This window comes from Nothoprocta perdicaria, unplaced genomic scaffold (genome assembly GCF_003342845.1).
Source record: "Nothoprocta perdicaria isolate Ctin4 unplaced genomic scaffold, notPer1 scaffold_30, whole genome shotgun sequence".
Lineage (NCBI taxonomy): Eukaryota > Metazoa > Chordata > Aves > Tinamiformes > Tinamidae > Nothoprocta > Nothoprocta perdicaria.
The window spans coordinates 1,649,577-1,666,289 of NW_020455533.1; the positions used below are offsets into that span (position 1 = coordinate 1,649,577).

General features: G+C 38.2%; 1 protein-coding gene across 1 annotated transcript in view; it reads left to right on the plus strand.

The window, feature by feature from the left end:
- Positions 1 to 13,324, plus strand: part of LOC112949917 (uncharacterized protein F13E9.13, mitochondrial-like) — a 32,787-nt gene extending 19,463 nt beyond the window's left edge. Inside the window, exons 6-7 of the mRNA XM_026042372.1 lie at positions 759 to 873; positions 13,144 to 13,324. Coding sequence (XP_025898157.1) covers positions 759 to 850 — 92 coding nt within the window. The 3' untranslated portion in view covers positions 851 to 873; positions 13,144 to 13,324. The remainder of the gene's footprint in view (positions 1 to 758; positions 874 to 13,143) is intronic.
- The last annotated feature ends 3,389 nt before the right edge of the window (positions 13,325 to 16,713 follow it).

Here is a 16,713-nt window from a genome sequence, read left to right on the forward strand (position 1 = left end):
AAGAAAACTGAGAGAATGAGTTTGTCAGCAAACAGTGTTTTTGTTTGTATGTATGAAAAATGGAATTTGATACGTTATACAGAATTAAAACACGAATGTGCACTTGAAGGGCTAATAACATTAAATGAAAATGCCTATCATCTCCACACCTAGTTGTGAAACCAAATGACACTTTAAAATTAACTGTAGATGTTAGTTTCTAGGCAGCATATTTCTGAGGTACTCAAATCCACAAAATCAAATACCGTTGGCTTGTGTAATATACCTCTACTATAAGTAAAATGCTTGTGAAGTTTAAGCATTTTTAGTAAATATTCATCATAGGATGAGCTCAGTTTTCTTTCACTTGTGAGTGCAATAGGACACCCTAAGTTTACAGCTAACAGTATTGTAAATTGGACAAGTTAATTAGCCTTTCAGTTTTCCGATCTGTAAAATGATGATAATAGTACCTACATCACAGGGGGGTTGTAAGACATAATAAATGAATGAATGTATGCACTTTCATCTCCTCAAATGAAGGGCTCTATTAAAGTTCAAGATCATTATTTTTTCATTAGAATTGTGCATTTATTAGAAAAAAAAAGTAATAATTGTATGCCATACAAAAATCTGAGATAATTGGGAAATTGATTTACTTATAATACTTATTAGAAAATAAATGTAAATATATAATTACACTTTAAGTAGAGTTGGAATTTATTCAAAATGTTTTCACTTTTTCTTTTTTTTAATAAAGGTTCATTGCTATTTTTCAGCAAGTTCCTACAGCTTTGTACCTCTCCAGACTAGTAGGAATGTTAACAACTGCCAGGTTCCTTCCTATGCACACAGGTGTAATTATGATTGAAGCCTTTCTACCAAAACTGAAAGGTAAATACAGATTTTCATTTTTTTCCTGTAAAATGTGGGGGGAAATATTATGGTCTCAGTGTGTATATTATAGGCAATTGCACTTCAATTTCATCTTTAAGCTCAAAGGAAGTTTAAAAAAATAACAAAGAGGATCTGTTGTGTTGTGGATGTATAAAGTGTGGGCATATATTTCCATTCCTTGGGACTGTGAGGTAAGTCGGTCCTCTGAGACCTCTATCTCCTTCCTTGACAGCTCTGCATCAGGCATCTGCTAATCCTAGTGCAAGTTAAATTGTATATATCAAAGCAAGTATACAAACATTTTTTGTGTGTGTCAGCTAGCAGTTCTTCCCTGAGCAAAACATGCATCCTCCTTACAAAGGCAGAAGTGGAATTTTTAGGAAATTTAGATTTGCTAATATAACAATGATTACAAAACATTGCAGCCTGAGGTGAAGTCTTCTCCTCGGGTGCTCTTTCTGTGGAATAGTCTATCTCCCACCTAGCTCCCCACAGGAGTAGACACATATCTCTGGTGTGCTGGCTTCCTATAAAACACATTTTTACGACCTGAGGACAACCTTGATGTTCTGCTTATCTCCCTTTTCTTCACAAGCAGACTGACAAAATTTCAGTGCACAGAAATCTTTTCAGGTGCCCGTTTGTTGTGTCTGGCACTACTTTTTCTGAGACCGTATTTATACAAGCATTTTACTCTGCTCTGTGTTTGCCTTTCAATCAAAAAACATAATTCCATCCCAGCTACTTGTCCCCATCCTTCCTTTTCTGACTGTGCTAATATTTGTGTTTGCTCATAGTGATCAGGAAACATTGCAGTTGCATCATCCTGTTTTTCATTCCCTTTCCAGCTGTAAGTCAAAACTGCAGGTATAGGTAGTACACAAGTATTTGAGGATCTTGAAGATATTTTCTAAATGTTTTTTCTTTGCATCCATTCACCCTCTGTATATTTTAATGTAACTGTACTCACCAGGTAAAGTGTTGATCTGATTTATTATCTAGGTTCGTAATCTAAATTATGAGTTCCTTGTTACAGCCTCCTTATTGTAGAAAAAAACACCCTATGAAATAAAAAAGAATGAATTCAGATATTAGTAATAGTTGTGTGCTTAAATCAGTATATATTTTTCACTTTTGTGTATTTGGGACTATTTCAAGGCATTTTACAAGTGGCATGTATTTCTGCAGCTGATTGCACAGAAGATTTAAAGATGACTGTACCATGACATGCTATCTAAGAGAACTGTCACGAAGTTTACAGTTTTTTTCAGTAAACATACAAGCTAAAAGGCTGCCATGTAAGCGGTGAGCACTAGTCAGTGCTAATCCCATGAGCAGAGTTAACAATTTAAAGTAGTTAGTTGAAAACTATAGCTAATTCACTGATAAGAACTGTTGCATTCATTGCTACAAATGTGTAAATGTAAAGTATTAGCATGTTTCTTGTGTTGGTATATAGTCACACATATCTTAAAATCTTACAAATGGCTATGACTTTGGTGGATTTACATCTGAATAAAAGGACTGGTAATTGAAAATTACTTGAATACCACATGTAAGGTGCAACTGAAATAATGTCATGCACAGTAGTTTTAAGACAAAACCCCAGTGAATTGGCCTTGTGCTCAGAACATGCAGCAAATACTTACACTCTCTCAGTACTTTGTTTTAGCACACCATTGTGTAGCACTTGCAGGAGGAACAGGTCATAAGTTAGTTCTATATTATTACATATAAACTGTAACTGCAGAATTTAGGGACCAAAAGTGAAGTAAAGCTGATTTTCAAGCCTGGGAAGGTGATTGATGGCCAGTTCTTTATCATTCTTGGTGTGGAAAGTATTTGTCTAGTAGTGTTAAGCATCTGCTTGCTTGTTTCACACAGACGCTTTAAATAGAATTTGACCTTTTGTTCAGAAAGTGCTTGAATATTTAATGTTAAAATATTAAGTTATCAGAAAGGCTGTCTCTTTTGTGAAGAGTGTTCAATTTTTATACAGCCTGAGTTCTTAAAGTACTTTGGAGCATGAATAACTTCAGAGCAGAACAAAGCAGGCAGTGCTAATGTGTAGAAACTCCAGAAGTAAATAACAGCTGTTCAAGAAGACTTCTATTAAATATGTATTAATTAAGTTGAAGTGCATCACTTAAATATGTGAAGAGATTATCTTGTGTTAATTTACATTAAAACACACAGCACTTGTTAGCCTCATTATAGCATCCTGAGTGTATCCAAAGCTATCACCTCATCCTACACTGAACATTTTGTTGGGTGTTGATTGCTTTCGATTTGCCCTTTTAAAATGTCAGATAGTGGCCTCCCTTTCTTGTCGGATCTCTTCTTTATCTCATGTTTTGCTCTTGCATAGTTACTATACTATTTTTGTCTATTTTGTTCTGAACATCAACTTAAGACAATAGATTGTGAAAGTAAAACATCCATTGCTCACAGCACAGTTCTCTACTGTACCCACCTGTACATCTTGTGTAGTTCTCTCTGTTAACTTACAAACAGGCCACAAGAACTTAAATATCTATTTGTGTAGCAAAATGAGTTCATACAAAGATTCAGTACCATCTTTACTTGGAAAAAATAACAGGAAAAATGGTGTCTATTTAGTGAAATTACAAGTAAGTAGTCATTAGACTACTATAATAAAAATGATAGTACTTTGTGGTTTAAGTTAATATGTACATCTAAGTAAACCTTCACTTCATTATGAAATACTTTTATTGTGCACTGAAAACAGGTAACTTGGAGAGCTGCAGTCCTAGAAAGTCATGTTAGCCTTAGTGCCCAGGTTTGGACTTATATGGGACTAACATGGGCCTTTGCCATCTTACATCTGACTTCCATGAAAGCTGCTGGTTAGCCCCAGCTCATTAGATTTATCTAACAGCAACCCACTCTGGGCTCCCTCCTGTAGAAATACCACCAGGACTTGAAGTCATTCCAAGGGTTATTGAGCTGGATTTCCTTCACAGAGTCATCAGGAAAACCCAGCTAGTCCCATGCTTTTATAAGAGCCTGTGCTTCTAGTGGGACTGGCAATAAATTGTTCATGTTAAGGAGTATGGAACTTTACTGCCTTCTTTTTTTTTTTTTTTGTCTATTTCTGATCATTGTTTGACACTCAGTGGTAAGGATTATTTGAACCTTTGAACTCTTTTTTTTGGAATAGGAAGCCCGTTGCCCAAATAATGGATGTTAAAGACCTACATTAATAACTTCAGTCCCTGTGTTCTCATATGATGAATGACTAGAATATGCATCCATGCTTACTCAATATTAACTGAAAGACGTTATGTGGCTTCATCCCTTCATATTTCTCACTGCATCTGTCACCAGGAAACTTTCAGATACTCACTTATTCAAGTCCAGATCAGCCTATTAAATACTTACCTTGGATTATTCTTCAGTTAGCAAAATTACTTCTTCTCTGTGTGCTATCTCAGAGTGTTGCCTTTGGGGCATTGACATATTCCAGCCTTCATAGATTACTCCCTTTCTCCCTTACGCTTTGTTCACAGCCAGAGAACAGTTGTTTCTTCCAGTCAGACTGTGTAGAATTTGCAGCAAATACAGAAAATGGAGGCAGCAGCTGAAGCAAAAGTGAGGGCAGATGGTCTCCAGTGAAATGTTGAGAGTAATGGATGATTTTTTCCTCCAGTCGTTAAGTGCACAGATAATCTTAGGGGAAAAATAAGAACTCTTTCTGCAATGCAAATATGAAAGCCTTTAACCTGAGGCAAAACGGCTGCAAGTCACAACCTACTTTCAGTTTCTTTGCTTACAATGTGAAGTTCCAGAATTAGCAAAGGTAGGGGAGCCAAAAACAAGCCCCGCGAAACACTTCAGGCAGGGTAGGAAAAGATGTGTGAGGGGAATTCTCTTGATTAAAAATTGCTAATATATTATCAAGTAGGGTTTCTTTTTGATATCAAAAAGTGATCCCTGTCCATTTTTGATTTCCACAGCATATTTAAAATGCACATAATTTAAAATGCACATTCTGCTTCTATCCTACTACTTGTGCAAAAGGGACTGTCCTGCTGCCTATGCAAAAGGGATAGGATTTCTAGTTTAGGTGCAGGAGCTGATGAGTATACTGACATTAGCACTCAAATGCTTTGCAAACAATATTAAGTGCAAAACTGTAGGTTAAGTTTAAAAGTAACTTTAAAGATCCCAGTTTGCCAAATTTTGTATGAGATTAAGTGTTCAAGATAGTAATCAAATTCAGAGTTATGTGACTTCATGTTGTAGTTGCTATATTAGCTGTGTCTTGCCTCAGCCTCTTTTTGTGATTGAAGTCACAAAACAGAGGAGATGGCAATTATGTTTCATGCAAATGTAGGAGGGATTCCAGATACAACAGGAAAGAAGGATGAAAGCAATAAATACAACAGTAAAGAAGGCAGCACAGCAGGGAAAAGAAAAGATGCTCAAGTTTCCCAGAGTTCCTGCCTCATTGTCTATTGCAGCTTCCTGCTTTTTCATTTTGCCTCTCGATCCTTTCTTGTGCGCACGCATAGATTATAGTATATGCAGAAGACTAAGAATACGCTGAAGATAGAAACTGACTTAATGAAGACATTCTTGTGATAGAGAAAAGATTCTGTTGTCCACAGATGCGCAAAGCAAAATAGAGAAGCAGCTGCCCTTAGAAAAGGAGTAAAAGTAGGGGAGAGCTCCACGTCATAATGCCTTAGTCAAGATCTGAACTGTTGCAAGTGTCTGCATGGAAGGATCTGTTCTTTTTACAGACATACAACCAAAAGGGAAAAAAGAAAGTTTTGGAGACACAGTACAGAAGTGATAGAAGGAACAAATGCTGTTCCTTCTGGGTGGGTAGGAAGTTGAGATACTGTGGAGTTAGGATACAGCGATTAAGTGGAAGCTTCTACGGCCACCTTGCCTGTGGAGTTAACCTAGACATGTCATTGGTCAGTAACCTGGTTATCACGTTTACCAAGTATGTGTTGCACACCCACAGAGCGGGGAGCAGTGGCACTTGGGGGAAACAGAACGGCCTGTTCTAGTCCTTGCACTAGGCCTCGTGCAAACTGCTGCAATTTTGATGAAGCATTCGTGAAAGCAAATGAACCCCCTGGTGTTCAGGCTGAGGAATTATAGTTTGCCATAGTTTGCTAACAGTAAATTTGAGAACTTAAATAGTTATATGTTTAACAAGCCATTTGCATACTTAAATGCTACAAGTTTCAGGAAAGATTCTCTTTTGCACAAATGGCCGAAGATAAAATACTGTAGGACTCTTCTGAAGCTCCAGCCATGACTGCAGCAAAATCCTTATGAAATAGAACAGTGGCCCAGTCTGCTTTGATAACTCCCCTGTAACTAAAAATAGGAAAAATAGAAGAGAAAATTTGTAGGACTGGTAGTGGCTTGTATTTTTCAATAATTTATCAACATTCGAGAGCACAGATTTCCTCTGGGAAATATTAGTTCTTAGGTTTACAAAGTGCCTCAGTTGTAAATACCCATAAAAATGACAATTTGGTAGGTTGTATTTATTCTTAAGCGGGTCAAAGGACATTAGCGTATTCCTACTGCGTAAATCTGTCAAGTACAGAATTTCTTTATGCTCCCAAATCACAAAAGCACCTCTTACAGTCAAGGAGAAAACGTTGCATTATTGCCAATCAAGGACAACAGGCAAGTATATCGATCTCTACCCAATAACTTTTGCCCTGCTCACCAAGTTTTTATCACTGAAACTGGACACATCAAGGGATTGGATTTAATATATACATGCACTGCTGATTTATTACAGGGGGAGAAATACAGTCTGTCCTTACTCCTAGCTCAATATTTTAACACTTATTTTATACCTTGCATGGAAACTTGCTATGATTTTTCCTACAGACAAGGTGTACAACTTTCAGATGTCCCTGGATATGCACAAATTTTCGGCTTACATAGGTACCTCAGGTGTTACATGTATAACCACATCTTGTATTTTCTGGTCTTTTAGTCATTTTTCTAGATTTTGAGAGTTTAATTTATGCATGTGGAAGTCTAGGCAAATTGCTGCTCGTTTCAGAGCAGCATGACAAAGGATAGGCACGACGTAGAGATGGGGCAAGACTAGTACACTGAATTTTATTGAATTAAATGAAATAAAGGAAATATCCTAGTGGGCAGTCAGTTCTGTCTTGACAGTGTAAGATTTTAAGTCCTGCTGACTTGTTGACGTACCTGAGTAAAAGACATCAGTGCTTCTTAAGAGCTTGGCAGACCTTCAGTGGAATAAGTGGATATGGAAGTAGCCCATGGAATTTCTTCTTAATGCTTATGATGTTGTGGAGCACTGCAGAGAGCTCTGGGAAGGCCCAAGGCACCTGTGTTATTTCTTGATAGAGTAGGCAGAAATTTTGTCCAGAAGTAGTATTCAAGGATTCTGTACGTTAGTGAAGATCTCCAGATATCTAGTAATCCCAGCCTTTTCTCTGCATGTGAGCAGATCCTTTCTAGAGTGCATGTGTAGCAAACTGACACTGAAAATGCCTTCTGCATTGAATAAGGGGTGCACACTCACAGTAAGTCCTCTGAGGCCATGTCTCTTGTGTGTGCTCAATCCTGTTGGTGTGTACAAGCACAGCAACTTGGATGTGTCCACATTTTTGTTTCCTGTGCATGTTCGGACCATCTGCACAACACATGTACCACAGGTCTGATAATGCTTTAGGAGGCTGGACACAGTGCATATACTGCACAGCTCATGGGCTAAGTTTCAGCCTGTAAAATGCAGAACAGGAATATGGCACACCTAGAAATATGCTTTTCACTGGGAAGTTCAAGGAAAAATTCTGCCATGGAAAGAAAATAGTTTTTGGTTCTTTCATCTTCTGACTTGTCATGAAGAGTTGTCCAGAAAGCCTTATCCTACCTTGAGTGTGATTTCCTATTGCACAGGTTTTGAACGGATCTGAGAAGGCAGCAAAGATTTCAATTTTCGGAAGAATGTCTTGACTGGAATATGTTTTCCTCACTAGTGTGAATTCAAGCTAGAAGAAAAAGATAGTAAGTAAGGTTGGAGTAAGGAGAGGAAAATATGGTCCAGGGTATCCACTATCTGATCTCCAGTGTTAGCTGGAAGTGCTGAGCTTTGCCACCTCTTCAAATCCTCTCTCAGAATCAGACCCAAATGAAACTGTTTCAGTTACTTCCATGAATTTCTCACCTTTCCAGGTAAATATACAGAATGGTGGTTGTGAAATCAGTGATGAATTGTGACATCCTTCCATCCAAAGTGCCTGGGGCTTTTCCCTTCCTCCAAACATTTAACTTCCTTGCAGGGTTGACAGAAATGGAGTATTTTTTTTTCCAAATTTCCATTTGCCTTTCCATTTATCTACTTTGATCTAAAATACAGAACCTGATGGATGCCCTAGGTAAATCAAACATTTTCTGTCTGCCAAAACGGTTTTGCAAATGCTTATTTCATGCCATTACCATTTTTCTGTTTCGAGCAGTAAATCAAAAAGTATCACCCATTCATCCACTTTAAAAGTAATGCCTTTTCTTTGCATAATTACACATACCCAGTGGAGATCTGTATGCACAGTAAATCTAGTCCTTTAAAAGGTTTCGCCTTAAGTACCACAGTGACATAAATTGGTGTAGAGCAAATTTATTTATTTAATAGGTTTATTCTTTTAACTCATCTGCTAACTGTTACACTTCCCTTGTTCGATTTGGGTGGGGAGGACTTTTATTAATGTATCAGAGTTATTTCTGCAGCAGATGTTTATGTAAAAAGGTTTCATTCCGTACAAGACTTGTAGCAATTGATATGTGTGTGTAATTTATTCTCATTACAGGTTTATTCTTAACTGGTGTTCAGGGGGTCCTCACTGTATCTCCAGTAGATCCTTGAGAATTAAATAGCTTAACAAATGTAATGAGCAATCCTGTGAGAAGTAAAAGGGGAAAAGTGTGTTTGGACATTACCTTTCCAAATGTGTGAATAATGTAAATCAACCACACTATTAGAAATGAGTGATAAAAAAGGCCAAAAGTAAATCTCCGCCAGTTCTAAGTATCCTGGACAGTATTTTGGCAAAGTTAAAAAAAAATGCTCATCACTCTGACTGTGCAATTATTTATTTTTATAAGTCATGCCTGTAGCTCTCAGGGGTGTCAAATCTAAAGCAGACAAGAACAACTGGTCAAAGTCTGCGAGTAAAATGATGAACTTCTTAGCAGATCTAAGCTTACTTTTAGGGTTTATAGAATTGTCTTTCATTTCCCTGTGAATGAAACTACAGGAAGTACCTTTAAAAAAATAAGGTTGAAAAAATACAAGAAAAGCAAAATGTAGCAAAACATTAGAACGTAACTACAGTTGTGCTCACAGACATGTCCTCTGTGTGTTTGAAATTATGGGTACAGTATAATCCTGCAAACATTTACATGAATGTTTAATTTAATGCAAGGGACAATTTTCCAGACAGATGCAAAGTCTGAGGATATTCAAGACTGTAGGTAAGACTGGGACAACAGTGATGTCATGTGGAGCTCAACAAAACTTCCAGTGTTAATATATTTTCTGTGGATATATTTTAAATGGCACTGGATAGGAAAGTGAAATTCAAGGTTGCTGTATTTCTTTAGGTAATACAATAAAAATGTGCAGGGGGAGAATATAGTTCACAGGAAAGTTTCAGGAATCTCATTTAGTTAATGAAGGTATTTAATGAACATGATCAAAATATTAAACCCTGTAATTTCACACTATCCATTTCAAAATGTTACCTTTTCCTGCTGGCATTACAGAGCTGTCAGCGCCCCCCCCCCCCCCTTTTTTTTTCCTACAGTTGGAAGGGAAATTATCTAAGGCAAATCTGAGAAAATATCATGGGCCTAGGATGAGAAGATGCGTATGATAATTATAGATCCAGCAAGGGTAGTATGTTAGAGGGAGGAAAGTTATTGCATGCAGCTCCACATCTCATGTCCATTAAGGTCACTCTTCTCAGATTTCAGTTAGAATGAATCTGTTTTTTCTTCTTTTTTTTGGGGGGGGGAGTGTGAGGGTGCTTTTTCTAAGACATTAACTAGCTAGAGATTGCCAACTGTCCCTTTTGATCAGAACTGATTGTGGTGGCTGTAAGCAGATGGTTTCGCAACAGGATTGGGGAGGAGTAATAAATGCAAGGAAGAGTGTCTGGGGGAGCAAGGGAGAATATCCAGCTCAAAAATTAGCAACAGATTCAGTACTGGTTTCTCATTTCAGTTGATTTACATACTCTGAAGCCTGACTTCAGGTCATATCTAGGCATTGCATTTCACGCTGATACTGATCTGCTACAGTAAATAGCGGGTTTTCGTTCTGTATTTAAGTGTAGGGATATCCAATCCAATGTTTCAACAGCTACTCTGTATGGCCTGAGCAGGAAGAACAAGTGGAAAATGGTTTGAAGTTTAAGGGCAGGATTATGTGATGTGGTTGCCTGCAATAGCAGAGACTGGATTTGTAAGTGGCAAAGACACCTCCTCGAATCCCATGTCCCCAGAATGAGCTCATGGGAGCTGCAGAGTGGAGCTTAAGGCACTGGAGCTTCCCACTGGAAACAGCCTGGCTGGGAACCAGAGGAGCTACCCAAAGTGAGGAGGCAACCTCATCCCCAGATTGGCTCAATCTTTGTCTTCCCATGCTGTTTGCATCAATGCTAATCAATGTTAATTATGGCAGTGGGCCTTGTGATACACTCATTATAGAAGCCATCCCATTTTCCTATGCTTGTACATTCTTTAACACAATAAGGCCCTGATTGGAGTTCTCTAGTAAACAAATATTAATACAAATGGTTATAATAAGGAATACATGGTTCATGGTGTAAGATACCAAACCCAGCTCATACAGCCTGTTGAAGCATCATGTGGTAATTCTGTTTGCTGTTACCACTAGCTATGATAGCTAGTGCATCTTAGCAGGTTTGGCCTCAGTGCAGTAGATGATTAACTTTGAGCTTGTTCTGAAATAGGTGCTTGATTTGAAAACTGTTCTTAAGTCTGTGCTGGTTTCTGAGTATAAATGTATGCTTAAAGTTAAGCATGTGCTTAAAAGCACTTGTGACTCAGGATTCTTATTCTGCAGGATTCTTTATCTCACTGCTGATCACTACACCAAGAGCTGGTAGTCAGAAAGGTTACATGCCAGGTTTAGGTTTCTTTCCTAAACTTGATGTTACATGTGCAAGAGCTGGAAGCTGCTGCAGATTTCCCAGAGTTGAGTGTCTTGTTGTATGTATGTTGCAGCAAGGCAGCGTACCCACAATGTACCCGCAAGGTTCCCAGCCCTTAGGAAGAGGGTTGGGACTGGGTGGAAGCCACAAGCCAGAAACCTCTTTGAGAGGCTGCAGGTCCCTGTCCTGGCCAGTCTCTCTCCATCCTGTTGATTAAATGTCTGGTATTGGGCAGATGCAGGCTCCTGTGAGAGATTGGGTTCCGTTCTGCTGTTATCTCACCGGGAATTGCAGCTCTGTTGTTCATATACTTTAATCGATATAAATAATTACTATTCAGCCTATTTAGCTTCATTACTACTCAGGCCTTACCTGACTTCAATAATAGTGACTTCAATCACTATTGCACAGTGACTTCAAAAATATCATAAATTTGTATCAAGCAAAGTTGGCATTATGAGTCTTATTTTGCTTGTGGCTTGGCTTGTTACATACATTGGTTCTAACCCCACTTTTCGGTTCTCATTGGACTGTGTTCCTCAATTTTACTTATCCACGTGCAATTTAGGCCTGTGATTGTCTGCCTAACTTTAGTGAGTTCTTCTATTGTGTACCAATTGTGCACTATGTTTGCCAAGCCTGTGTAACAAAAATGTTTAAAATTGTTATATTGCCTCTCTTGAGTGTGCATGTTGTTTTAAAATGAATTTGCCTTATTGTAGTCTGTGTTTGCAATTAATTTAAAATATTTAGTATAGCAGCTAGATTTTTCCCTATTAACAACTGTGCTTTATTGAAATTCCATGATCTACAGCACACCCTAGTGATATCTGGGAATCATGAGTTAGACTCAGTCATTTTTACTTGCTTTGTGGTAAAACCAATCTTAGGACTCCACTAAGTGCTCAGCCCATGAAAAGAAATACCTTCAAATCTAAAATGAGGAAAGGGTTGAATTTGGAGGGTTGAAGACAAAGAGTAGACATAGAAATTAAAACTACAGTATGTCCTTCTGTGAAGAGAGCATTTATTTCATCATGAGTTCACATGGTTTACAATTTGAAGCGTTGGACATGTTTTAATAATGGAGCATGGGGAAAAGCAGTTAGAGTTGTGTTAGAAAGCAGGAAAATATAGGGATCTTTTTAGACAGCAAAGAGCATGGAGAGAGCAAAGAAATAAAAGTTCTGTGGAAGAAACCAATGCAGACAATCTTTATAGGTTAGAAACTAGACTGATCTTTTACCATCTTACCACCAAGATAGTAAAAGTCATGCTAGATGTGCAATTCATTCTTTTGCAGGTAGTTAGGTCCCTTGTTTATTAAGATGATGGTACTCATACCTATTTTTCATTGCCTAATTTGTTCCTGTAAAAGGATGTGCGTCTTTTTAGGCTATATTCTGATCCCCTTTTAGTGGATTAGGACTTGCATTTGAATAATTTGATTTCTTTTTAATTATCTGAATGTATGCGGGTGAAGGGCTCTGAATTGGCCACTGTTGACCCCTCTGGTGAGGTGAAAGGAAAAAGTGTGTTTGAGAAGGAGTCTGAGAAAGAAGTTGAAATAAATGGTCAAGTAGGAATGCCAATACTTCAGCAGAGGTGAAATCAAGTTGGTGGGACGGAGAATAGTGACCTGGAAGAGAAAACAATAGGAGTACCAGGAAAGAAGAGTGTAGGCCTTGTAAGTTACGGTTGTTGAAGTTAAACCTCATATGAATTCTAAGAGAAGCAGAGAAATCATCACAGAGAAACACAAGCAGGCAGCGTTCCCGCATCCCGGTGTGCAGAGGCTGCCCAGGCTCTGACATGACTTGAGCGCCCTTGTGCCTGTAGAGCTGCTGTTGGTGTTAGCCATGTGCTCCTAGCTACCCAGCAACTAAGCTTTCCCAGAAGAAGCTGGTTTGGCCGATGAACATCCCAGCAATCTAGAAGCCCTGAGGCTGTGCTCATTTTCAAGGGCCATGAAGCCCTGGCTATGCAAGCAGCTTTGACCAATCCTCAGCTCGTCTCAGCTCACAAATCTGATCCTATGTGTCCATTACATCTACAGAGGACTAACAGCCTACATAAGGCAAGACGGAAGCCGAGGTCCCTTCGTTCTGGCTCACCAATGCACGACAAAGCAAACATTTTGGGTAGAGACAAGTTTCCTGTCAAGGACCTCTGAGTTTTCAGTCCCATCAGGTAGTCCAACAATGGAAATAAGTATTCTGTTTTATGTAAATAAAAACAAAAAGTTTGCAATAATTTATGGTGTTTACTTAAATGACATGCAAATTACTTTGTGAAACTTAGGGGAGAAAGCAGCACAACTGAAACAGCACAATTGTTTCCAAGAATGCCTCACATTCATTTCAAATCCACATACAATATTTCATTCATGCTTAATTATTTCCCCAATGCTAGTCTAAGCATTACTAGTTCCCTTTGTCTTTCTCCTTTTGCATGCAGTGTGATTAGCAAAACTGCCTGTGCTCCACCAGCTCCTGCACATATGGGGTTTAGCCTCTTTGTTCAAGGGGTGGAGCAACAAGCAAGATGAACACTCATGCTGCCAAATTTGGCACACATGAGCCCTGCAAAGTATACAGATATCACTCGTTTCATTTAATTCCCTGTCCATATTTTGCATTGCTACCATAATGGCAACGCCATTGTCTGGGTGTATTATTTGAAGCCGCTTTTCTCCCATTGTTTGTGTACTGTAATCCTCGAGGTTTCTGTAGTCGTTGTGAGCAGCTTACTTGAAAGAAATCACTTAGCTCTCACAGATCACTCTGAACCTGCTGGCAAACGAACAGGCCATGACGAAAGCATGAGACCTGTGATCCTTCTGAAGAAAATCTCTTCAGTGGAGTTTATAATTTGTTGCTTTCATGGGGCTCTGTTCTCAGGGTTTGGACGCAGTGTTATCTTTCCTCCCCCTGTGGATTTTTCTACAAGGCATGATGGGAGCGTGAGCTGAAAAAAGAGAAATAATGCTAGCTGAGGATGTGCACCCAACAGCATCCTACGCGTTTCAAATACTGGCGAAGGGAGACATCTACTGTTTGACACAAATTGAGGACAGTTGCTTATTTTGATTGCAGCAGAGTCTTAGCGTCTTATTCTTCTGTGGTTTAGAGACTGGCACATCCTGCTGTGGGGCTTTGCGCAGATTTTGCAGAACTGAATGCCTGCCTACTTATGGCAAAATAAATGGTCTCTTGCAATTTATCATAGAAAAGGGGCTTGCCAGTACTTTCCTTTCTAGTATTACATTATATGCTGGGTCAATACCAACACGCCAAAGCTATCTAATACCCATGAAGGCAGTGTGAAGCTCAAAGGAAAGTCAGTCCAGGTCTCCTGGCTTTGATGAAATTTCAGGTACCTTGTTTGTGTTCTGTCACCTCAACCTCCCTCATAAATTATATACTTACAGTATATAGTACTAATAATAAATTATATGCTTATAGTATATTTAGTGCATTAGGTTGTATTAAAGATTTCTCACATCACAGAACCTAACCTATGAACCTATGGAACCTATGGAAATATTTCTCTGAAGTTATTGCAGATACCTTCAAATGTCCATTCTTCTGTCCATTCTAATATCCATTCTTGCTATTAGAATCCTTTATTTCTTAACTGAATATGCAATACAAATTTTAGATAAGATTTTGAACTTTTGCTGCTTTATGTTTACTCTTCAATCAGAAGTTTGGAGAAACCTTGGATATACTATTTTTAGATACATGATACAAAAGAGTGACCACTGGGAGAAAGTGTCTGTAGGAAACTTTTTTTCTTTCCTCTCTGGAATGTCTCTGTGGATAATTCATGTGGATATTTTATACTTCTTACCAGAATTTTATCTCCACTTCAGTTGTCAGGCATGCAGTAATTTATGAACTAATTTCCGGACACTGACTTTTATATTCAGATTTGCTCTCTCTCTTTCTGAAAAGGTCACAACATGGCTACTCTGAGCTAGTAAACACAGTTCTTGAAGTAGGGTGCTGAGGAAGTAAAGAACAGCATAAATGACTATTATTAGAGTCCGTAAGAGCATAAGATAGGTAAACAGTGCAGTTAAGGATATGCCTTAAATACCTCTAAAAGCTTGCTTGGGTAGTGCTAGCTAGCACTGTATGCTTTATTCCAACACTCTAGCCCATATTTTTGGATCATCTTTCATCGCTGAGATGATATAAGGCAATTAATAGTGTTTTGTGACCTTCTGTACCAGTACTCCATCTCTTTGGCATTGAAACTGATTTTGCCCAGCTTGGCATTTCATCACCTGAGAGTGCACAGGAGATCAGAGCAGCACCTTTTACAGCAGTAGTAGAGTGATTTAGTTCTGTTGTGCTCTTCAGATTCACCCAGTTTCCTACAAGCTGTTAAGGCAAACCTCTTCTTTGCTTAATGTCACATAAGGTACATAGAAGGGACAGATGTTCTATAACTTCACTTCGTATGCAAAAACCTGTTAAATCGTTTATTTGCATTCAATTAGAAGTCAGACCCTGATGCAGCAAATGAGGAAAAGATTTGCCATAAAGCATATGCTTTCTTTGTAGTGAATCTCAGTAACTTGCTATTGTCTTCCTAGTGACACTACTTCCTGTAGTGATTGGGTTGTTTTTACTTTGTTATTTACACTTCCATGCACTGGGGTGAAAAAGTATTAATGGGTGAAAATTGGAATTAGATTCCTAGTTTTAGAAATTTGATCTTTTTTTTCCATTGCAGCGTCCTGAGGAGAGCACAGTTCTTTTCAGAGCTGTTCTCTACTTGCATAATTTCCCATACTAAATGTTTCTATTTAAGGACTTATGTGTCATATCATTACTCTTATCTTACATTCATTTTCAGTTTACATTTTGCCTTTTGTGATCTGTTAAGTACACCATTTTCTTGATAATCCAGAGTATAATATGAGGAGCTCAGAAGTTATGCAACAGTATTGTTTTTCAAGAAAGGAAGGTTCGATTATAAGTATAATATGAAGCAGAAGTGGCAGATCCTTTCTGAACAGATGCTGCTATTCATGTGAGCTTTTAAAAGCATGTTTGCAAGGATTTTATCCAGTGAGAGGGTTTGTCTGAAATCCTAGACATTATAGCATAGTGTTTCCCAACCTTTTACGGGAAAAGATGTAAATCTCTTCCTCTCTTAAACTTGGATATCCATCCTTAGAAATCTGTAATTCATAATTATTACATCTATCCCTTTTCTTCTCTGTGGATCACTCCATCACACATTAGGGAGAATACATGACATTTCCTATGTGCTTTGATGAATAACATTGTAATTAAACCATCTTCCCCAGTACCCAAGTTAACGTTGACAAAATAGAAAAATCTCAGGGTATTTTAGGTGCTTTGAAAACTTAGGCACATGGGCCTATTATTACTTACACATCCTTCAAGCTTTGAAGTACTTTTTTTTTCTGCCATTGTAATAGTGAGAAATGAACATATTTTAAGAAAAAGAAAGTGCAACTGGACAAAACTAAAAATCTGTCACATTTGCTTGCTTAACCCTTATGTTTTCTCAGGGAATCTTAGGTGTAGAGGAAGATATAGGTGAGCAATGTCTTCAGCTTTTTCTGTCCATCAAGATCAAGGTCGCG